Source organism: Raphanus sativus, chromosome 5, assembly GCF_000801105.2.
Source record: "Raphanus sativus cultivar WK10039 chromosome 5, ASM80110v3, whole genome shotgun sequence".
Taxonomy (NCBI): Eukaryota; Viridiplantae; Streptophyta; class Magnoliopsida; order Brassicales; family Brassicaceae; genus Raphanus; species Raphanus sativus.
Genome location: NC_079515.1, coordinates 18,527,154 through 18,551,540, shown reverse-complemented (window position 1 = coordinate 18,551,540; position 24,387 = coordinate 18,527,154). Strand labels below are relative to the sequence as shown.

General features: G+C 34.7%; 3 protein-coding genes across 5 annotated transcripts in view; 1 reads left to right on the top strand and 2 right to left on the bottom strand.

Moving 5' to 3' along the window:
• The window catches only part of LOC108837904 (dolichyl-diphosphooligosaccharide--protein glycosyltransferase subunit DAD1), a 73,806-nt gene that overhangs the window by 46,527 nt on the left and 2,892 nt on the right, over positions 1 to 24,387 (top strand). The gene's annotated exons all lie outside the window — the stretch shown is intronic.
• Positions 3,430 to 7,123, bottom strand: LOC108830202 (inactive poly [ADP-ribose] polymerase RCD1). Its single transcript, XM_018603799.2, has 8 exons — positions 6,883 to 7,123; positions 6,478 to 6,610; positions 5,123 to 6,302; positions 4,747 to 4,994; positions 4,333 to 4,412; positions 4,055 to 4,219; positions 3,883 to 3,978; positions 3,430 to 3,769 (listed from the first exon to the last, which is right to left on the bottom strand). The coding sequence occupies exons 3-8, from the start codon at positions 6,190 to 6,192 to the stop codon at positions 3,698 to 3,700; spliced, it is 1,731 nt and encodes a 576-aa protein (XP_018459301.1). The 5' UTR covers positions 6,193 to 6,302; positions 6,478 to 6,610; positions 6,883 to 7,123; the 3' UTR covers positions 3,430 to 3,697.
• Positions 15,898 to 24,344, bottom strand: LOC108830200 (uncharacterized protein At1g32220, chloroplastic). Of its 3 annotated transcripts, XM_056986110.1 has the most exons (7): positions 24,231 to 24,341; positions 24,012 to 24,060; positions 21,642 to 21,718; positions 21,359 to 21,410; positions 16,555 to 16,649; positions 16,401 to 16,466; positions 15,898 to 16,258 (listed from the first exon to the last, which is right to left on the bottom strand). In XM_056986110.1, the coding sequence occupies exons 2-7, from the start codon at positions 24,056 to 24,058 to the stop codon at positions 16,185 to 16,187; spliced, it is 411 nt and encodes a 136-aa protein (XP_056842090.1). In that variant the 5' UTR covers positions 24,059 to 24,060; positions 24,231 to 24,341; the 3' UTR covers positions 15,898 to 16,184. The 3 variants fall into 3 exon arrangements, 2 of the variants coding, with proteins under 2 accessions (XP_056842090.1, XP_056842089.1); XM_056986109.1 differs by having other exon boundaries at positions 24,012 to 24,344; XR_001946149.2 differs by lacking the exons at positions 15,898 to 16,258; positions 16,401 to 16,466; positions 16,555 to 16,649 and having other exon boundaries at positions 21,353 to 21,410; positions 21,625 to 21,713; positions 24,012 to 24,344.

Sequence of the window (24,387 nt, the reverse complement as noted above, 5' to 3'; positions counted from 1 at the left end):
TGAAGAACTACTCATGTTACGTTCAATGGAAGCATACACCGCGGAAAAGGAAAATTATTTGTCTTCACTTGCAGATGTAATATGATTCAGAAACATTCTATTTACCTAAACAAAAAGAATTGTAATATGTGATGTTAGTTTGGTTGACATTACAAATGTTAGTTGTTCTCAGTTCCAAAAGTATAACTAACTTCATGTTCATAAACTCGTATGATTGGATATATGGAAAATAGTATATAATCAAAGTAGGGCCGATAATAATATGGAAAATGTCTGCAAAAAATGTATAGGGTATTTTTATGTTAAAGTTTGGCCGAAATGTATATTGTATAGTTTTAAAAAACTTCATCTCAATTTAAATTGGATCTAAATTAAGTTATGCTTCTGTTTTAATAGTATTTAGATGTTTTGAACTTAAACTGTTTAGGTTAAGGCCGATTCAAAAAACCTAAAACTTTACTTATAAGTTTATAAAGTCTTATTTCTTGTAGTTAGAATCATTCTTGATACTAACATATTTTAATATTTTTAATCCAAACTATAACAAATTAAATATGAGACTCTTGGGGAGGAAGCTCATTTACAAAGGGTTGACCCTCTTCCGTCTGAGATTCCCTTGTCGGGAGGGGAAGTCTGAGATTGATTCCTCTAGAACTCAAAGTTCAAAGGAATCCTCTTCCCATATGCCAATGTATAACCAACTTTCTATTTATTCATGGGATTCGGGCTGTCCGGAGGGGCCATGGATTCAGCAGCAGTTCAAAAAGTTAATCTATTCGGGAATCTCCTGGTGCTGTAACATAGCCCTAAGCAGGACAGGGAAGGAAACTTAATCTAGGGATAACATGCTGATCTTCCCAAGAGCTCACATTGACGGGAAGATTTGGCACCTCGATGCCGGCATTTTATCTAATCTTTAGTTTATTTCCTAGTCCAAATACACTTATCACTATCATATAGTGTGCATAAATATGAAATTTAAAATAAAATACTGTTAATGTATAAGTGGATCTTATTGTGAAAAACCTTTTACTGGAATATTAATAGAGTAGAACCAAAGAATGTGAATAGTACATGTTACCAATAGTAAAATATATGAGTATGACAAATCACATTATAAATTTGACATCTGTATCTTCTTTTTCTTTATGTAAACATATTTTGTGAAACGTTTGACTGTGTTTAAGATAAGTTGTTTTCTAATATAATTAGTTTTAGTTTACATTTGATTATTCTTTAAAAAATTGATTCGTTTATAATAAGATTTAAAGCATATAAAAATCACTCTTGTTAAAGAAGAAAAGTTTAATCTTATTTTATATTTACAAATGAAAAGTTAAAACCACTGTTTATGTAAGAAAAATGCTTATATAAATGTAGATGTTTTAAATCGTGAAGATATTATATATAATATTATAACAAATAATTTCGAAAAACCTGAAAAGTTCTATGGCCCTTCTAAAACCAGATCAAACTTTTAAATATTGGCCTAAAATTTATACAGCTGAACCAAACCGGAGTTAATCATTAATGGATTTTGGAGATTTTTGATCGAGACATGCTGGACTAGACCAATTGAAATCATTATAGAAAGGGAAAAAGTGAGAAACTAACAGTATTAAATGGAAATACACAAGGATCCAAAAGATTCATAATAGAATTATTCCTAAAGAGGCTTAACATGCTCACCCTATAGTATAATTGCTATGTCAACTAAATATATGCAATCAACAATATTTTCACATGATCTCAAACAAAATATGTGTTTTAGATAACAAAATTATTTGTATTTTTCATCAATACAATTATAAATCATATAAATTATTGTATATTTTATTCAAAATTAAACTTACATATATAATAAAAAGTTAGTTAAAATAAAATCATTCTTAGATATTGTAAATTTTTAAAATAAAATATTATTAGAATTTAATAATATGAACTAATAAAAATATATATTTGAAATACTATTTTGAATCAGAAAAAGGAAGAAACTGTTCGAAAAAACTCAAACTCATTTTCAATTTATATTTGAAAAAAAAGAAGTTAACCATTTGAGATGCCTTCCAAACCAAGTTACTCATTCTTTGTCACCACCAATACAGGGTTTGAAAAATCATTACGTGCTATCTCCCATTATAGGTTTTGCTAATGGTTCTTCAGTCATTTCTTCCTCACTACAACTTCACATTAATTTGTCTCTCTTTGTAGTCGTCATCAATCAACATTGTTCACCATGTCCTTCAAACATTAGCAACTAAGCTACACATTCAAATACTATCATGCCTTGCTATTTTCCAATCGTGACAATGGATTCTGAATAACAATCATGCAAAATAATGCTCCTTTTAACATGATCATGTATCCGGTTTTTTTTTTTAGTTCTGGATAATTATGTTATTACAAACTATGAAAATATTACAGACGATTTTACAGCCGACAATTCTACCCGTCACTGACTGCATCACTTCACCTGAACCACCCTATCGAATTCATGCATGACGGTACCCCTTACGTTATGTTGCATAATTTCTTTTAAGCTTTTTCTTTCTTAATTTGCATAATTTCGTGGACTAGCCATTTTCGTTATAACTTTCCGAGTCTGAATGACTATTGCTGTAAAATTTATTAATAGCATTCAAGGTTAACCATTCCTCTCCTTTCAGTCGAGACTTCTCCTGGTGGACTTTACAATCGAGTCACTTTGTACCTCTTCTCAAATTAGGAAAATACGAAGTTCGAGGAACGCCTTTCGTTCTCTTTTTTTCTTGGTTGGCAGGGTCAAGACCTTTCTCGCTGGGCGAGCGCATCCGATTCAAAAGTCATTTCCTAAACCACTTCCCGTTCAGTTGCTGAAAAAGAAATGGAGATAAGCTTTCTAAATGAGATTGAGTTCGACGAATATGGAGTGGACTCGATTATCATGTACTATATATGTGATACACGTGGAATTATTATTGCTTCTTACTAATGGATTGGATTATTAAATTTGTCAGGACTACAGTTTTCGGATTACAAGCTTAGCGTTTAGAGCAAAAGCAAACTAGCCTAAAAACGTTTTCGGATTACACATTATTCAATGATAATAGAGTTCACATCTAATATCTTGTACCATTTAGAGGACGTGAAACCAGTCTTCTACAACTAGAACTTTATGACTTGAGACGTCGTTGGGCCATCTTACTTCATGTTATCCGTTCCCTTGTTTACACACACTATCACGGAGAGCTATACTTATTTCAAGTTCAATTTGTGATCGTGTGTATGTTACAGCCCTGTACTTAGGCTTGCTTGCCCTTGATATGCCCAAGGTTAGAGCACAAGTGCTGTTGCATAAGAGAACAACTTTGACAGCGAGATTCGTGAGAGAACAATCTCAAACAATGCGGCATATCAAAAAGCTGAACAGAAGAATTATAGTCCAAATAATAGCGAAGAGAACTTTGACGATAGACTTCCACAACAATGTTTTGCAGCTAATAAAACAAAAGACCCAACGACATCAAATATGACCAGTACGTTTTTTTTCACGACAGAATAGTCGGCACATTCAACTCACAACCCCGACCTAAACACAGACGTAAGAACCAAAAGTCTACTAAAAATCAGAAAAGGACATTATATATAAAAAGTCAAAAGGAGAACCACAAAGGCGGGGGTAGGGTATAAAGCAGCTTCCTTTTGATATTCGTCATCATCATATCATCATCCCAACTGCACCTTGTTCAAGCACTGTCATGCTTCCAGGAATATCCTTTGTCAACTTTGGCTGAAGTCAAACAAACCCAAAAAAAAAAAGAGAGAGCCATCTCTCGTCTTGTTAACTTATAATTTCCCTTTTATTAAAAACGAAATCTCCACCACTACTACTACCAAACTTGCCTGGTTTTCAAGAGCTGTTATGGTGGACCTAAGCAGACCATCTCCTACGATCCCCCGCAGTTTCCTCACGAACTCTGCTCGCGTCATCTTTTTCCCCTGCAAAACAGATAAGCTTCAGCTTTCAGGCAATTCTCAAGTTGTAAATAGCAGACTCTCTGAAATCAGTTCCTACCCTCAATTGTTGGTAGTCAGCATTGATTAAAGACATGTCTTTCTCTGAAATCATATGTGAGATTGCTGCAAACAGAGTAGGGAAAGGCATCCGTGGCGAGTTGGGTTTTGTCGTGCTCGAACCCACACTGTTTGCGCTCCCGCTCCCTGAACCTCCTTCAGGTCCCTGTATTATACAAACAACCAAATTAGAGTTGTTCAATTCCTTTGATAAGGTCATAGAAAGAAACAAAAGAACCATTTGACCAAAAAGAAAAGGAACAAAAGAACCAAACTCACGTTTGATACCAACGGTGGAGGAGCATCCTTTGGTCCTTCCAAAGTGACACCTGAGTTATCATGCCTGGCAACCAAGTGACCTGCAGAAACCAGTGTATGTCATCGATTTCTTATACATCACAAAACAAAATGTGATGGAACGGAATACCCATTAAGCCCGTGGGTATCTCCATCCGACCCCCGGATGATGAAAATCAGAGACTTGTCCCATAAAAACCAAATGTGTTCAATAAACACCGGAGGTCGTTAGATTTTAAGGGACACAACAACGGGTTCTGTATTTTTCTTTCCCAAGAATTACCAGTTGAGACCTGAGCTTCAGCCAGATCTCTAAGCTTGTCTCCCTTTCAATGCGTCATCAGTTATGATTTTAATTTGTGAAAAGATTTCATGAAAAGAGAACAAACTAATCACCTTCAGCATTGGTGGGAACAGACAGCTTGAACCTAACAACAAATTCTGGGAAAATATGGGTGTTCATATTGATGTTCCACACAATGTAATTCTTTGGGTTCTCGACATCATCCACTCCATTGTCATATTCTTCTCTACCAGAGAAGAACTGCGCTTTGTCACCACGAAGAAGCTCCATGTTCCCCATTATTACACGGCATAAAACCATGTACCGAACTCCGTTTTCGTCAATATCGCAGTACCTAGCACTGAAAACAAGTTTTTCAGCAACGCGTGTATATATATATATATATATATGTTGACCTTAAAATATATGAGCTAAACAATCGAAAGGAAAGAAGTATGAGGTAGTAACAGTGACAGAGCAAGGACAAACCTGAAATAAGGGCAGTCCGCAGCAGTTAAATGTATTCCAACACCGTACATGGACTTTTTAATAAATGTTCCTCCAATTCCAAGCCCCTGCATCATGACTGCAGATAAAACTTCCCTCTTTGCAGGAAGCCATGCGTATCTAACGTTTGCATCCCCTCGAAGTTTCTTAGTGATTTCAACCTGCTTCTCGAAAAGCGCTAGGCGAGCTTCAGCAATCTCGCTGGAAAAGCGGCCTACATCCAGCACGGCTACTGGCCCTAGAGAAGCTGTACCTATGGCAAACATTTTTTTAACAGCATCTTTATCAAGTCCTTCGGCTCCAGTAGGCTTAAGACCAGAGACTGCAACAGCATCTGTCTCATCCCATTTCGAAACAGCAGCTCCAATCTTACGGCTGCAGCTATCCTGTGCTGGAACATCATCCATACTGTCACCAGATTCATCACTGCACTCCTCCAAATTCAACCTCGGTGAATCCCCACGGTTAACATCAATCTCAAGGCGCAAGTTGATCTCATGAGGAGAAGAGTGTTTCAAATCTTCCGTGCAGTTACGACAGTTCGTTTCATCAGTCTCGTAAATTTCAGGGAAAAAACATTTGCCTCCAATGTCAATCCATGCGAGCGGAGTTTTTGACCCTGTTTCCAAATCTAGCCTGTACATGTGCAAGAAATCCAAGAGAAAATGATGACCACACCACTCAAACTCAATTGAAGCCCTCTTTTCATACAAGTCCTTTTGGATGGCACAGATAACATGATCAGGCAAATCATTCCATTCACCCTCCTCGTAGATCATAACACGCTTTGCGATCCCTGTCTTCTTAAAATAAGAGTAGTATCTGACCAGCGACTTCCCAGAGCGGTTTTCATAAGCACAAATCTTGTTTTCACCCACCAATTTCCTTCTTTTGTCAGGAACTTGGGTATGCAGGTTCGGTGGGGGAACATCTTGCAGCTTCGCACAAGGTACTCCATTAACATATGCAGCATAGCTAGTTGCGCGCTTCCTCTTCTTACCGAAACCATTTTCACATCTACTATCCAACCCCTTGACGATGTTGACTTCCATATCTAGCTATTAACAACGCTAAACCTATAACCTTGAAAGAAAAAGTCAACTGTAGCTCTAGCTCTCTGTAAGTCCTAAAGATAGTGCCTTGCCGACAGCATTAAAAAACACTGCATAAAATAAATGGAAACGTTTGAGATGTAAATAACAAACCATCACAAAAAGACATTTGCTACAGTTAACATGAATAAGCAAAATCATGAACAGTCTTTCAAGAGTTTTTTTTTCTCCTAACAAGTTATAGGTAAATCACCCTCGAGAAGAAAGAATGAGCTTGAAACTCACCCAACGGTAACAGTTAAAGTCTGATAGATAGAGACAAGTCTGTTCATCTTCATTGCCATAAAAATAAACACAATCAGAGAAGAAACGCCACCGTCGTCTTAGTAAGTTTCTACACCCGTCGGCAAGAAAGCTCCTGCAATACAATACAAAACTTAAGCTATTAAAGTCATTATCATTTTTAATAAAATAAAAAAGTTATTAAAAAAAAATCTCTGAGGTTTTCCAGAGAATCAATAAGCCAAAAAACAAGTCAAATCGCAGTCTAATAGATTCTCTTTCGTGAAAACTCAGATCGTGGACACGAGAAGGATCCCTCAATTTACACCAAACGACTCGAAAACGTCTCTGAAACACACGAATCTAAGCCGATCTACCAGAAACAATCGAAGAAAAAACAAAATTAACCTGATGAAATTTTCGGATCGATCGCTGAGGCAAAGGGTTTTTCTTCCAAATCACTGAGGGAGAGGGAGATTAGACGATTCGAGAAGATAGATATGCTTATAGAGGAGAAAACCCTAAGCCGGCGATGATGAAGAAGAAGGAACTGTTTCGAATCATTTATATTCGGCGATTTTGGGGACGCAGAAGAAAAAGAAAAAAGAAGTTAAGTCGGCGATTCCTGATTTTTCCTCCTCTTCTGACCAAAAATTGCTTGGATGAAAAGCAAATCAACTAGGTATTTTAATATGACACGTCGTTCACTTATTAATAGTCAATGTCGATATTTGATTGGGTGGTGATATGTTTATAAGTCGGTCAATACACGGAGACAAGATATGGTCGAATAAATAAATGGAATAATATCATCATTGAATATAAGAACCATTGGCAAATTATTTAATTGTAAATTTGTAATTGTAACGGGACAAACATAAAATTATTAATTAAATAAAATAAAGTGTTAAGAATTGATAAGGACCATGATTAGATTGTGTAGCGATGGGGATAACTATAGAAATAAATAACAGCATTTTAAATTGCATAGAGATCTACATTGTATTCACTGTATTATTAATGAATAAAGTTGTAGTGGTCTCGCAAATGATTTTGTTTACTGGTTTGGAGATTTTTTTAAAGGTTTTAAATAGTAAATTGTTATAAGAAATTGAAAATATTTCAAAAAGGTATAACAATAATATATTTCAAATAAGCATCTCGTGTTAAATAAATTTGGCGGTAAAACATAAAGATTATAAATCTCAACGGTAATTTATAACGGTTATTTGAATTTTGCCGGGTTTTTTCTAATATTTGTTGTGTTCATTTAATTATAAATAGTATATCTCATATCAATTTTATTAGTTACCTTATATATATCTGGTTTATCATAAATAAAAGGTAATATATCATCTTAATCTTTAAACTCAGTGGTTAACTTTTATATGTATTTTTAATATATTAGTGATATTCGTTTGGTTGCTGCAGGTCCGGCATCTGCGTCTACGGCAATGATTTTCGCAGCAAGTTTGTTTGTTTCATTGATGCTGGTACGTGCGTCTGCATCTGCGTCTAAATGCCAGGACCTGCGTCAGATGCCGAAAAATCCCGCGGCCGCAACTAATAACCAGCGTCTATTTAACCTATTTATTGTTTTACCCCTAACCTAATTCACTAATTACAAAAAAACCTAAGCTATTTTGATGCAGACGCAACTCTCTTCTCCATTGACGCCGTTGCCTTATCTTCTCCATCTCTCTCGATCTCAGACACATCTCTCTCGATCTCTCTCTCTCTCTCTTTCTCTCTTTCTCTCTCTCGAACCCAGCTCTCTCTCTCTCTCGAACTCAGCTCTCTCCGTCTCTCTCGATCTCTCGATCTCTTGAAGCTCTCTCTGTCTCTCTCTCTCTCTCGAACTCAGCTCTCTCTGTCACTCTCTCGTAGGCTCTCTCCTTTTCTGGGTTTTGTTTGCTTACTACTGTTTAGAATGCTAAGTGTTGTTTCTTGTCTATTGCGTATCATTTTGTCTGAGAACTAAAGTGTTCTTGATAAACATTGATATATTTCTATCTGTTTTTAAGAGTTAAGACTGTTTGATTTTCTTTGCTAGTGTCCAAGCTTCTGTATTTTTAACAGCAGCTGTTAATTTCCTTTAGATGTGTCGTTGTGGGAGCTATTAATTTCCTTTAGATGTGTCGTTGTGAGAGTTACCGATCCCTTCGAACTCTCTGCTCACTTTTGCATAAGGAGGGGCCATGATTTGAGCCTAATATTTTATTATTTTGGCATGTACGAGCAGTTTATGAGTTTGATGTTTGGTGTTACTGATTTTGATGTTACTGATTTTGATAAAAGAAGCTCGTTTCTTGTAACATAGGTTTCTCTGTTTTTGATGTTACTGATTTTGATGTTCTTCTCTGTTATTATATGTCTTGTTTTGAAATTGTCTTGAGTTCTGAAATTAATGGGTTTTTGTCTTTTTTCAGGTCTTGAGTTCTGAAATTACTGATTTTGATGTTCTTCTCTATGCTCCTTGGTGCTACTGGAGTAAACGTTTGGTAAAAGGTGTGTAGTTGTGTTCTTTTTTCTGTTGACATTTGTTGTTTTGTTCTTCAAAAGTATGTGTCTTTGAGATGGGTTTGTGTCTGATGTTGATGCTTTACTGATGCTAGTGATGGTCTCTTGTGTTGTCTTTGCGTTTATATTTGTTACACCACCATTAGGCTTGTTTTGTTGCAAGAAGAGGTCACGAGTTCTTGTTTCTAGCTAGCTTCACACATCTTTTTTTGATATCCTCTATCTTTGTTGATGCTTCGGTTTGTGATAGCGCTATGTGTTTCTTTGATGGGTCCTTTGAAGTAGTACAAGTGTGAGTATTTTTTAACTTGTCACTTAGTATTTTTAACCTCGGGTTGGTTACGTTGGTATCATTGTATTTCTCTGCCAATGGTTAAAGCATTTGGTTCATGTTCTATCAGTTAGATGGGGATGTCTTTGCTGGGGATGTTTTACTGATTCTTTTTTGTTTGAACCCAAAGATGCAGAAACATGGTGATTTCAAGCTTCCTCAGTTCTTCAACTATCCTCCATACTTCCTCGGAATTATCTGATAAATGATCAGAACAGCAACTGAGTTAAACACAGCATGATAGGACGATTCTAATGAAGGCCTTGAAACTGCTAGAGAACAAGGGCAAGCTTGCATTGTTCAAAGGAACATCGGCTGATGATGAAGGCTTCAAGTTCTCTTTCTGAATGCTACTCTATGTATAAAAGAATGGCCAACAGAAGCTCTAACTCTATGAAAGAATCACTAGATATCCACAAGGATTTTGCAGTTGATCTTCCAGCAATCACTATGTATTAATTCTTTTAAACATATTTCTATGCTACTCTTTCAAAAGTTAAACAAAACAAAAAACTAAAAAGAAAAGCATGTTAAAAAATAATGTTATATTTGACCAGAATTTTATTACCAAGTAAACATAATATTTTTACGATGTAAATATATTTAAATTATATTTTATTTATTTAAAATACAATTTTACAAATTTTTAAAAACAAAATATGAATAAATAAAAATTGCCGCAGCGTTTATCAAATGAACATCATTTAAATTTTTCTTTGATTATAACTTTGATTATTATTTATATGTTATAGTTATTTAAGACTTGCTGTAATATTTTTTTATCAATCAACTTAATTTCATATTTCTTTTATCTTTAACACATATTTGCCTTATTTGTTTGAAGTGCTAATTTCGAAAATTAAATGTATGATTTAGTTTTATGACAAAAATATTGTTATATTTGTATATTTGACCAAAAAAATATTACCAAGTAAACATAATATTTTTATGGATGTAAATATATTTAAACTATATTTTATTTACTTAAAAGACAAATGTTACAAATTTTTAAAAATAAAATATGAATAAAATGATAATAGCCGCAGCGTCTATCAAACAAACAACACTTAATTCTGCTTCATGCGTCGGCGTCAGCGTCAGCGTTAACTTCCTGCATCTTCGAAACGAACAATAATCAGCGTCAGCGTCGGCGTCAGCGTCAGCGTCGGCGACAACCAAACGAACATTAGATAAACGAGTTTGACGCAGCTGCTGACGCCGACGTCGACGCTGACGCTGAAACCAGCGGCAACCAAACGAACATGGCTATTGTAATACGTAAATATATATGCAGTAAATAGCTAAATATTATTATTAATATGAAGTTTCCATCCCTTACTTTGAAATTTTACATGGAGTATTTTTTAACTTATTTTTATGTTCTCAAAATATTATTTATCATATATTATGTTTTTTTGTAATTATAGATGGAGTAAAGTTTTTCTAGTAATGATATGGTAAAAAGATTTTTCTTGGTTCACTTAGTGAACTCCAGGTTGATTATTCAAGTGACCTGTCACCAATACAAACAGTGAGCGTCTGAAAACGTGGTTGAATGCCGGATAACAAACTTAAATGACACTTAATTTGAATAAATTGCTTAAACTGAAATTTTCTACAAAAGCAATTTTGAGATCTTGAGAAGACAATATTCTTTTTTTTCTTAAGTTTGTTCTACCATCTCTCTTCGAATAGATTTAGATCTCCATGTTCTGATTCCAACTATGTGGCTACCACAGCACCGAAACCAGTTTTTCATTCTTATGTTATGTGTTCGGTCTTGCACTATTTTGTCTTAAAGCTTTAATGTTGAAAAAAACGCTTCGCCTTAGTGGTGTTGTGTGCAGCTTGTGCGCTCCAGATTCATTCCGAGTTGCTAATTTGACAATATTTAATGTATTTTGGCCGTCTTTCAGGTTAGTTTGAGGCTTTTGACAAGGGTGATTTAGCGCTTTGTTTTGTCATAGAGTTTTCTGGATCTGATTTTTGGGTTCGTGATTTATTCAGGTTGGTTAGTCTTCTCACTCGTGGTGACTTTTGTGGTGTGCCGTGGCGAACTCTATCTAGTCATATTGCATGGTCATTGATGATGTGTGGTTGAAGTTTTTATGTGGTTTTTCTTCTCTGGTTTGTGGTTTCTTTCTTTGGAACGAATGTGATATCTCTTGAAAAACTTTATTTGTTCTTCTTCTTTTAATGTCAGGGTCTTAATGGTCAATTTTTCTCATAGTCAAATATGATTTCTCTGATGCATCAACCAGTTATGGTTTGAGAATTGTGGTTCTTTCGTGGTGATTCCTCTATTCTCAATATTTGAGTTCCTATTTCTAAAAGTCCACTTGTTGCTTTATGCAGTCTGGATTAAAATTGGGGCAATTTACTGAATATTCATAGCAGATCAATTAATGAAGAATATAGCCATTGCACAGTATTGCTTGTTGGATGAGACAATTATGCACTCATTTTTCCTTTTGACTCCCTGGCCGCGCGTGACGCATAAGATAGGTACATGCATCGTACTTATTCCATTCTATTTACCTTTTCATGTACTACAGTTTAACTGAAAATATTTAAATACAAGGTTTCATCATTGGACACGTGCACATTTCTCAAGAGAGAGTTTCAATATTATGGATTCCAATATTATTGACAGGCAAAGGTCACAAAAAGGCTTCCTGTCGTCGTCCAATATAAGCAATGTAGAAAAAAGCGAGGCAAAAAAAAGATGTGTTTGGATCGTTGTAGGTGATCTATTCTATATACAGTTATATTATAGTCTAGTACACATTATATCTATTGGTTGCCCCATATACTCTAAACCCAAACTTTAAATCCAAATCATAAACCTTAAACCCAAATCCATATATCCTAAACCCAAATCCTAAATTCTAAACCCAAATTTTAAACCCTAAACATAAACCCTAACCCAAACCATATACCCTAAACCCAAACCCTAAACCCAAACTTTAAACCAAAAACCTAAACTCTAAACCCATACCATAATTTGTCTATACTATTTACTAATATCATATAGTATAGGTAAAGACAAACAAACAAAGAAAAATCCATATACCCTAAACCCAAATCCTAAACCCTAAACCCAAACCCTAAACCCTAAACCCAAACCATATACCCTAAACCCAAATTCTAAACCCAAATCCTAAACCTTAAACCCAAATCCATATACCCTAAACCCAAATCCTAAATCCTAAACCCAAATTCTAAACCCTAAACTCAAAACCTAAACCCTAAACCCAAACCATATCCCTAAACCCAAACTCTAAACCCGAAACCTAAACTCTAAACCCATACCATAATTTGTTATATACTATTTACAAATATCATATAGTATAGGCAAAAACTAACAAACAAACACAAATCCATATACCCTAAACCCAAATTCTAAACCCTAAACCCAAACCCTAAACCCCAAACCCAAACTATATACCCTAAACTCAAATTCTAAACCCAAACCCTATAGCGTAAACTCTAAATCCAAACATTACTGAAAATGAAAATGTATGGGATCCACAAGCATTAGTTATCTAAACTGAGATTCCGCCAATATATCCTGTTGAGAATCTGAGAGTTCTGCTTTTACAATTTCAATCCACCGTAAATTGAAGTAGTTATTTATATTATACTATAGATAGTAAATAAATAGTATAGACTGAAACGACAACTAGTTCTAAGGTTTAGAGAGAAAAGAGAGAGCAACTAGTTCTAAGGTTGGGTTCATCCGTTAAGTAACTATACTATACAAGATTCCAACATAGTATAGAATGCTCGATACAACACATGAACGTGTTATACATAACTAACATCTTATACTATACTATATAGATTAAATAAATAGTATAGAGAACTTGATATATTGAAACATTACAATGTAAATCATTTATAGATTAAGAAAGAGTGATAGTGATGCCTCGCCGCGACAAAGGGAAAAGAGGGGGAGGGGAGAGGTAGGGGAGCCGCGAAGGAGAGGAGGGGGAGGGGGAAGGAGGAGAAAACATTAAGAAAATGTTTATATTCTTAAAAAAAATGTTTCTATTCTATGTTTATAAAATAGAATAGTAGAACGCAACATGTACTGCTATCTTCTCCGATGGTTCTGCGTATTCTCCGTTTCGTAATCAAGATGTATTGAAAAGTAAGAAAAGTGTAAAGCCAATCAAATATATGAAAAAAGTAATCAGACAATCAATTGTTTCATCTTATGATTAATCAGTTGTTGTTTAATCTCACCGGAGCTAGCTTGATTTCTTTTGATGGAAAATTGGGATCCTTTGTAAAGTTTGTTGCCAAATCAAACGCTTCTGTGATATCTGTGATGAGAAGAAAAAACAAAGAATAAGAAGAAGAAGCGCGTGTGCAAAGTGATAATGGGTGAGGACAATTTTGTATATCATAGCATATGTCTTATAATGGGTATATGGCTAATTTTTTTCCAATAATGGTCATGTCCCCTAATTCCCCCATTAAAATTTTGGTTTAGATTAGTTTATTTTATGTGATTAAGGTTAATCAAGAGATTCAGGCTCTCATTGTTCTTGATTTTACTTTGTCCCTCTAGTTTGGGTTTCTCTGTTAAGTTCGTCTTCAGCTTATTTGGGTTTTGGTTTGATCGAAATCATTGAACCCATAGTTTGTGCTTTTGTTTTCTATATGTAGTGTTCGTTTTGTATCTGATTTGTGGATTGTCTTAGAAGACGTGTTTATCCGTCTGCAATGCATTTTATCCTTGTTTCTACTTCAAACTTGTGTTAATGGATTTCAAATATGATAAAAAGAATGATAATTTGGCTAATAGCGAGTATGGATACAACTATACGATTCTACTATAGTAAAAGTGAGAGTGAAAGTTTGAAGAAGATAGAGACGAAATTGAATAAGTGAATAGTATAACTTTATTACTTACAGTTTTCGAACTCTACAATAGAAAATATACAGTGAACGTGTAATCAAGTTTTGGTAAAGCACCAAGTAAAATCATTATAAATGTAATATCAATAATAAACAAGCACATAAAAAGAAAAAAAAGAAAGAAGTCTCTCTCCTCGATCTCTTTTCTCATGTTTCTCACTGTAATTAAGTTTTCGGCTGCCTCATCTGCTTCAGCGATCACCAAGTTAACTCATTTAATTCATGATTTAGATGATCTGAGTTCGAGTTTACATGTTGAAACTCATATAATAAATGAGACGAGCTGAGCTAACTTATGAAAGATCCGAGCTCACCATGAGCTGAGCTGAGTTGAGCGAGCTAACTCATTTTGACACCCCAACGTATATATCAAAAGAGCTATTTTTAAAAGCCAAAAATCAAATTTAACATATACTTGTTTTTTTATATATATATATATATATACTCTGTTATATTATTTGAGAAGAATTACAACATTTGAATAATGTCGTGTGTTATCACTAGAATAACTTTCAAGAATGTTTAGAAAATTAGGTTAATTCATCTAAACATATATTATATTTTTAATAAAAATGATCATAAAATGAATTATTAATGTATAATAATTATTTCTTTCCTTAAATAAAAACTAAAGAATTACATAATTGGATAAGTATATATGAAAATTAACGATTTCGAGTAATAAAAATTTGATTTTATTTTTATATCATCTATTTTTGTTTAGTTTGATTTATTAATTATATTAAACAATCAACCATATAATAAAAATTTAGATATTTTTTGTTGATATTATTTAATTTTTTAAAATTACTATAAATTAATAGAGCTTTTTCAAATTTCACGTTGAAAATTTTGTGATCAAATGTTCTTATTTTTTATTAGAAGATATATATATATATATATATATATATATATACTTTAATACTGTTTAAATTAAACCATATATCATCTGAAAATATTTAAACTTTAAAATTTGCAATGAGAAAGTATTGAAAATTAAGTATTTTAGTTTCCAAAATTTCCATTGTATTGAAAAACAATAATAATTATTAAAAATATTAAAAGTCTCATATTGAAAGTTTTTTGTTATCAATCATTTAAATTTTTTGTTATAAAAAATAAAAATGATTATAAAACCTCATGCGTTGAAATCATCATTTAATAGATAGCTGTATTAAAATATACATCATTTAACTTTTAATATATATCATATAAAATAGATAAAATAATTATTTGAATATAAACCTGTCTTTATTGTATACAACACAAAATGGCTGTCTGTCATATCCAATGTGGGAGAAGACCAGGTTACTTGGAGTTTTTTTTTTTTTTTACTTGGAGTTTTGTATTGTTCATAGTAAGTTACCCACTTCGTTGCTTCATTTCTCTTTCGATTTAACTTCGTTTTTGACGTTGAATATACTAGATTGTCGTACTCGTGATAAGCTTTCAAACAAAATATTAATCCGGCCACGACGACCACCAATGTCGCTGAAAAGCCCATGGAAATGTTCATGTCAAAAACTCAGTTCCAACACTTTCCTTCTAGCACTTCTGAAAGACATATTATGACAGAAAAGGAGACATTATGACAGTGCAGTTCCAAAACAAAATATGTATATATAAGTTTCGAATTATCTCATGATATCATTTACCCTGTCGTCACCTAGTTCATCAAAATGATACAATACAAAGGGAGAGAGGAACAGAAGAAGCTATTCAGTATCGAAAGGCTCTCATTTTGCAGCTGCTTCTTTGATCTGTTCAATAGTGAAAATGCCAAAGAAATCATCATCTTTAACGGCGTTAATCACAGCAAGTGCCAGATCATCGACGTTAACCGGTGGAGCTAAGAGGAGATCAGAGGCAGGGAGAGACCTCAATGGTCTAATGAAACTCTCTGCGGCACTGTAGATCTTGTCTAGTGGCTCCCCTACCAGATCAAGCGGGACCTCGAATCCATTAACTTTTCGTTTCCGTATATGAGACCAGGTCTCAGGACAACTCCTACAAGGATAACAACAACAAGGAGATAAAAAAACATAAGGTAAGTTTCTGGTAAGAAGGTTGACTTGGATCCATCATTTACCGGAGTTGGGGTATTTGGAGAGAAGTTCCGCCTCTGCCCTACGTTTTCCGGTGAAATAACCGCAGGATAGAACAAATGGTGGAAGATTGTAGTCGTGAACAGTGATCAAGACAAACTTAGTAACCCCTGCACACGATAAAAGATTGTCTGAAAAGAAAAAAAAATCCATGGAGACGGAGGTGATAACATTGAAGTCTATAGAAAGATACTTAACCGAAATCCTTAGCAGCATTCACAGAGATAACGTTAGCTTCACCGTTGATTCTTTTCATCTGTTGTTCATTACCAAACCCACCAATGGTTGAAACTGTTGAAGTAAGCTTGTCGATAGCTTGAAGTGCAAGCTATCCTAATCCTAATGAGTGTTGGTTTATAAAGGATTAGGAAATATTGAAAACGTGTTGCTAATAGGTTTAAGAGTTATCTAGGCCTATATAAAAAGAGATACATATGTTGATGTATACTCTACGAATTGCGTGTGCAACAAAAGCTTAGTTTTGAGTTAGTTTCTAAGTATTGATTGAGTGATTAATAAGAAAGAGTGTTTCTTATATTGAGTTCTTGAGTTCTAGATTTGGTATCAGAGCTTTAGGATATTCTAAATCGTGTGAGAGAGAAAGCTTTGAGTGGATAACAACAATGGCGGATGCAAAAGACGATGTCGAACCTAATACCAAAGAAACTGGACCCTCGTCCATAAAGTTTCTGATGTTGAATGATTCCAACTACACAGTTTGGCCTATGAAGATGAAGATTGCACTCAAAGTCAATGAAGTTTGGGAAACCATAGATCCTGGAGCTAAAAACGATAAGAAAAATAACCTAGCTATTGCTCTGTTATTTCAATCCATACCCGAAGCTACACTGCAAATTGGAAATCTTGATACAGCTAAAGAAGTGTGGGAAGCAATTCGAACAAGATACGTTGGTGCCGAAAGAGTTCGAGAGGCGCGTTTGTGCACTTTAATGGCAGAGTTTGACAAACTTAAGATGAAAGAAACAGAAACTATTGATGTTTTTGTCGGAAGATTATCTGAAATATCATCGAAAGCTGCATCTCTTGGAGAAGTTATAGAAGAGTCCAAACAGATAAAGAAGTTTCTGAAAAGCTTGTCGAGGAAGAAATTCATTCATATGGTAGCATCACTTGAACAACTGTTGGATCTGAAGACTGCTAGGTTTGAAGATGTTGTTGGGCGCTTAAAGGCATATGAGGAAAGAATAAGTGAAGAAGAAGAAGAAGACGAGCACCACGAAGATGCAGGAAAACTGCTATATAACAGTGAATCTCAACAAGAAACAGGTGGTTACAATAGACAAAGAGGACGAGGTGGACGCACTAATTGGAGAGGAAGAGGCCGAGGACGATCTAGCGGTTACTATGCTCAGCGAGAAGCATACAAACAGAATGTAAACAGAGATGGCAGAGATGCATCCCACATCACTTGTTTCCGATGCGATAAACTCGGCCACTACGCTACTGATTGCCCCGACAGACTCTTGAAGCTACAAGTAACAGTTGAGAAGAAAGACGAAGATACACATGAAGCGGATGATCTGATGATGCACGAAGTGGTTTACCTGAATGAACAGAAGGTAAAACCCAGCGTATTTGATGTTGAGCAAGACATGGAGAACCTATGGTACCTGGACAATGGAGCAAGCAATCATATGAGTGGTAATCGGTTTCTTTTCTATACAATCGATGAAGGTGTTACTGGAATGGTTCGCTTTGGAGACGACTCTCGTATCCAGATAAAAGGCAAAGGTTCCATTAAGTTCATTCTAAAAGGAGGTGAAAGGAAGATACTTACAAACGTTTACTACATACCCGGTTTGAGAAGCAATATAGTAAGTTTGGGTCAGGCCACTGAAGCAGGATGTGAAGTTAGTATGAAAGAAGACATATTGAAGCTTTATGATCGGACATGACAACTAATGGTCAAGAGCAAAAGATCAAAGAATCGTTTATACAAGGTTATTTTGCAGGCTGATGTTGCTCACTGTCTACAAATCAAAGGCACGTCTGAGTCTGTTATGTGGCATGCTCGGTTGGGGCATCTTAACAACGAAACTATGAAGATGATGATGAGTAAATCTCTGGTCGTTGGTATACCTAATATTGAAGTAGAGAAGGAAACCTGTGTCTCATGTCTGAGAGGAAAACAGACTAGAAAATCTTTCCCACAATCAACATCATATAGAGCAACCGAGATACTAGAGCTTGTTCATGGTGACTTATGCGGCCCCATTACTCCATCTACACCGGGAAGAAAACGTTATGTGTTTGTGTTGATTGATGATTGTTCAAGGTATATGTGGACGATACTTCTTGATAAGAAAAGCGAGGCGTTTAACAAATTCAAAGTGTTCAAGCAACTCGTGGAGAATGAAACAAAGGCAAAGGTAAAAACGTTCCGCTCTGATAGAGGCGGTGAGTTCTTGTCACATGAGTTCAAGGAGTTCTGTGAGAAGAATGGAATCAACAGACATCTCACTGCTTCATATTCTCCACAGCAAAATGGAGTCGTGGAGCATCGGAACCGCACCTTACTTGAGATGACTAGAAGCTTGCTTAAACACATGAATGTACCCAATATATTATAGGGAGAAGCGGTGAGACATGCCACCTATCTAATCAATAGGATAGCGACCCGATCATTGGTTCAACAAACGCCCTATGAAGCTTTGCGTGGTAAGCGACCTAACATTGAGCATCTCAAAGTGTTTGGTTGTACCTGTTATGCTAGAACAGAGGCTGTGGGAAGGAGAAAATTAGATGATCGATCACGAGTCTTGGTGCATCTTGGAATAGAGCCTGGCACAAAGGCTTACCGTTTGCTTGAACCGACTAGTAAGAAGATTATTATCTCTCGAGACGTTCACTTTGAAGAAGAGAAGAAATGGGATTGGACCACGACTGTTTGGAACAACAACGATGGCTCTGTTTCAGAGTTTGAAATTGAACTATCACCGCTGCAGTCTAATGAAGATACAACTGTAATCAATGACGAACCAGTTAACAAAGAGCAAGAAGAAGATAACGATGATGAAGGGGACGATGATAATACAGAGCAAACACAGACGCATGTAAGAAGATCATCAAGAGTAAGCACAAAACCGGCTTATCTTGAGGACTATGTTTTGTTATCTGAGGTGGAGTGTGAAAGGTTATTAATGATCATAAACAATGAACCGTGGGACTACAATGAAGCGAAAGATATGAAGGTTTGGGTTGATGCTTGCAAAGATGAGATCTTCTCGATAGAGAAGAATCAAACGTGGGTTCTTGTGGATTTGCCAAAGGGTTTCAAACCCATTGGTTTGAAGTGGGTGTTCAAAATCAAGAGGAATGCAGATGGAAGTATCCACAAGTATAAGGCACGATTGGTCGCAAAAGGGTATGTTCAAAGACATGGCATTGACTACGACGAAGTCTTTGCTCCAGTTGCTCGGGTAGAAACGATCAGAATGATCATGGCGTTTGCGGCATCTAAAGGATGGGAAATACATCACTTGGATGTGAAAACCGCATTCTTACATGGAGAGTTAAAAGAAGAAGTCTATGTCAGTCAACCCGAGGGGTTTGAGATCAAAGGAAATGAAGATAAGGTATATCGACTAAATAAAGCTCTTTATGGGCTAAAACAGGCCCCTAGAGCATGGAATGTTAAGCTCAACCGTATACTACATGATCTCGGCTTTACCAGATGTTCTAAGGAGCCGTCACTTTATAGAAAAGAGGAGAAGAAAGGTCTTCTTCTCGTATGCGTATATGTAGATGATCTTCTCGTCACCGGCTCACAGTTAGAGTCGATCTTGGAGTTCAAGTCAGAGATGGGAAGAAAGTTCGAGATGAGTGACTTAGGCAAATTAACATATTACCTTGGTATTGAAGTTCGGCAGCATGAGGGAGGAATAGTTTTGTCTCAGGAGAAATACGCCTTGAAGATTCTCGAGGATTCAAAGATGCTCGAGTGTAACTCTGTCCATATACCTATGGATGTGAATCTTAAGTTATCAAAGTCGGATCAAGAGAAAAGCATTGACGAACGACAGTTCTGAAGAACAATAGGGTGCCTTCGTTATCTGCTTCATACACGACTGATCTAAGTTTCAGTGTCGGAGTTCTTAGTAGATATATGCAGGATCCTAAAGAGTCTCATGGAGCAGCACTAAAACAGGTGTTAAGGTACTTACGTGGTACTACTTTCTTGGGTCTTCAATACACGAGATCAACAGCGTGCGAGTTGATAGGGTTCAGTGATAGTTCACATAACGTTGATGACGACGATGGCAAAAGTACGACAGGGCATATGTTTTACCTTGATGAAAGCCCTATAACCTGGTGTTTTCAGAAGCAAGAGATTGTGGCACTCTCTTCATGCGAAGCTGAGTTTATGGCAGCTACAGAGGCGGCGAAACAAGCAATATGGCTTCAAGAACTCTTGAGTGAAGTCTTAGGAGAAACAAGCAAGAAGGTGACGATTAGAGTTGACAACAAGTCTGTCATTGCCCTTATAAAGAATCCGGTGTTTCATGGTCGTAGTAAACACATACATAGAAGATTTCATTTCATCAGAGAATGTGTTGAGAATGAGCAGGTGGAAGTCGAACATGTTCCGGGAACTGAACAACGAGCTGATATACTTACTAAGAGTATTGGGAGGATCCGATTTAAGGAGCTAAGGAGTCTGATCGGAATGCGTCGAGTGCGAGAAGATGAGATCAAGTTTAAGGGGGAGAATGTTGAAGTAAGCTTGTCGATAGCTTGAAGTGCAAGCTATCCTAATCCTAATGAGTGTTGGTTTATAAAGGATTAGGAAATATTGAAAAGGTGTTTCTAATAGGTTTAGGAGTTATCTAGGCTTATATAAAAAGAGATACATATGTTGATGTATTCTCTACGAATTGTGTGTGCAACAAAAGCTTAGTTTTGAGTTAGTTTCTAAGCATTGATTGAGTGATTAATAAGAAAGAGTGTTTCTTATATTGAGTTCTTGAGTTCTAGAGAAACTACAGCAGTAGCACCGAGAAGTACTTCATCCCAATTCAAATAGAAAACATCACCTAACCAAAAAAAAACCAGACACATTAAGAAACCAAACTTGGATATGTTTTGTATGAATCTAAAGTGCTTACCAGTAACCCATGTCACCTGATCCAACCATGAATCTTGGAAGTTAGGACGACCAGACCTAAATAATCAACAAAAGCTGATAAGTAAAAAAAGTGAAGACTAATTCCGATGCAGACACTATTGTTAGTACTTAATTTATTTTACCTGCTGACACTTACAACCTCGATTCCGTAGGAGATTGCTGCTTTGCAGATAGATGAGCCAACGAAACCATTGCCTCCAAGAACTACAACCTAAACTAAAAAGGAAACTGCCATCTTAACTAAGACAATCTATACTATTAAAGCAGAATCCCTACTAGGATTCTGCCATTAGTTTTTCAACTTATTTACGTTGTTATGCCATTGTCTTTTTTACATTTTTTTCAAAAAAAAAAATCGCCAACTTTATCAAAAGTTCACTACGATTTTCTGTTACCTAACCAAATTAAATAATATCTCCTATTTTCTATATTCGTTATATACAATGAATATTAGTTTGTACAAAATCATCTCTTTCCTATATACGCTTTGATTCTGTTAACCAACTGGCAAGGAATATCCATAATATATACTACTTTACGAAACCGAAGCGTATCCTACAATCATTCATTAACCTATCTATCATTTCTTATATATACAAGAGAGTATTGATCTAACATTGAAATACAGGAGACACTAAACGGTGAGAGCTGGCTTATCTTCTTCTATCACTCGCTTCCTTCAGAGCTTCTTCCAGCAATGATCGCAAGATTTCTTCCAACACTCAACTTCTTTATCATATTTAGTTTGGTATTATTTTCTATTCTTCTTTAAAATATTACATTTATTTACATGCCACTAGGTTTTCATTTTCTTTTAAATATATAAAAAGAGAATATTCTTTAAGAAAATCAAAGTATTCTGCTCATTGACTTTACATAAAAGTTTTCAAATACGTATTGATCCTATATATCACACACTAATAAACACATTGATATTAATAGACGAACTGATCTTATATATTTATAATACAATCAAGTATTTTCGAAAATATATTTCTCATTTAATAACTTTAAGATATTAACTTAAGCCTATAAATACAATCGTAGCTACCAGATTTTTTCTCACCTCTATTCCAAACAAAAAACCAAAATATCTTCTATTATACAAATCATTTCTTTGAAAGTTGTAAAACATTTCAAAATAGGATGAAATGTTAGTCTTACATACATGAAGGAAATACAACTCCAGCTACTTAGACATATTGGCAATTTATAACTATTTTAAACAAAAAGAAATTTTAAAAACAAAAACATAAAAAATCAACCCTACTATATTATCACAATTCTAAATATATTATAAACAAATACAAATCTATGAAAAATTACACTTTACAAATATTTTGTTTTCTAAATCTATATTATTAAAATAGAAGTACACATATAGAATGTCCCTTAGTTTTCAGTGTTATTTACACTTCTATGCCACTAACATTAAATAATATTTCCTATTTTAATGTTGTCTTTTCCACTTTGATTAATGTGTTTTTCAAAATTAAATATGAATTAAATACACAATTAAATAATACTCCCTATTTTAATGCTTTGTCTTTTCCACTTACATTAATGTGTTTTCTAAAATTAAATTTGAATTAAATACATTTCATTAACTTCTCAATTAAATCAATGTCAAATTCAAAAAAAAATACATTTTTATTGGACAAACAATTCATGGAAATTATAATATCAACTCTTCATTGAACAAATCTGAACGAAAAAAGTATTACTAAATTTGAACCGAAACTAGATAATATCCAAATGGGTTTACCATTTTGGTATCTAGAGAACAATAACTAAACCTTATCCGAACGAAATATTTCGGATATTCGAATGTATTTAAATCATATTTATAGACAATGATAGCTATTTTTCGAGTTAATATCCAAGATATAAGCTATTTTAAGTTGATTTAAAATATAAAAAATAGTCAAAAGTAAATATCTAAAGTTGATAAACAATAATCAAAACATCAAAAATACATTATATATATATATATATATATATATATATTTATTCTTCATCCAAATATTCAAGTTAAATTTATTTTAATTTTTAGTTTAGGTACTTTATCTTACATTACTCAAATTTAAATGTTATATTTTTTTAGATTTAAAGATATTTAAAGATATATAAATTTTGAAAATTTAAAAATAATTTAAACGGGTTATCAAACCCGCAAAGATCTAAATCAAAGCAGAACCAAAGTTTATAAATACCCGAATAGAGATAGAATCTTTAAACTCGAAAATCTCAAACCCAAATAAATTTTAACCGAATTCGAGTGGATATCCAAATACATATCCCTAGCTTAGTCAATATAAAACGATCAAATATTATAAATATATTATTTAGTATAAATAGATAAAAACTAAAACTGAAAATTAATACCCGTGCGGTCGCACGGGTCAAGATCTAGTAGAATTTTAAAAGTAAAACGATCCCGCGCTTTGAAAGCGCGGGTCAAAATCTAGTGAAATCTTATAAAACACACAAGTAATAATGTCCTTCGTACCCTTTCGGATTTGATATCTGCCACAATGTCAATCGGAGCTTCAGCATTACTGCACTTAACACAAGGAAATTTGATCAATTTCTCATTCTTTTTAACTTGAGAGATTCAGAGACTCTAGCTAGTTTTGTGAATTTGATTACATAACACTGCAAAGATCGTAACTTTCAAGCCACACATTGTCCAATGATAGTTTTTAGAGAGAGGGAGAAAGAGGATGACCGGGGAGATATAGAGGGAGGACGAAATGAAGCAGATTGGAGAGATGAAATGGCCGGAAAAGTGAGAAAGGAAGTCATTTTTCCGACAGAAAGTAACAACCGAAAATCTTTTGGACAGAAAGTAGTGTCTGAAAATCGACTGTAGAAGCGGAGAAACT

Bases quoted from the DNA above. Each gene is read 5' to 3' on its own strand.
- LOC108830202 (XM_018603799.2), bottom strand. From the start codon at position 6,192: ATGGAAGTCAACATCGTCAAGGGGTTGGATAGTAGATGTGAAAATGGT. The intron at 4,413-4,746 runs GTGATTAGTTTG...TGGTTTCTGCAG, and splicing joins TGTTCCCACCAATGCTGAAG to GTCACTTGGTTGCCAGGCAT. The intron at 4,220-4,332 runs GTGAGTTTGGTT...TGTATAATACAG, and splicing joins CTCCACCGTTGGTATCAAAC to GGACCTGAAGGAGGTTCAGG.
- LOC108830200 (XM_056986109.1), bottom strand. From the start codon at position 24,058: ATGCTGAAGCTCCGATTGACATTGTGGCAGATATCAAATCCGAAAGG. The intron at 21,719-24,011 runs GTACGAAGGACA...TTTCCTTTTTAG, and splicing joins CAGATATCAAATCCGAAAGG to TTTAGGTTGTAGTTCTTGGA. The intron at 16,650-21,358 runs AGTTTCTCTAGA...GCTTACTTCAAC, and splicing joins CTTCTCGGTGCTACTGCTGT to AGTTTCAACCATTGGTGGGT.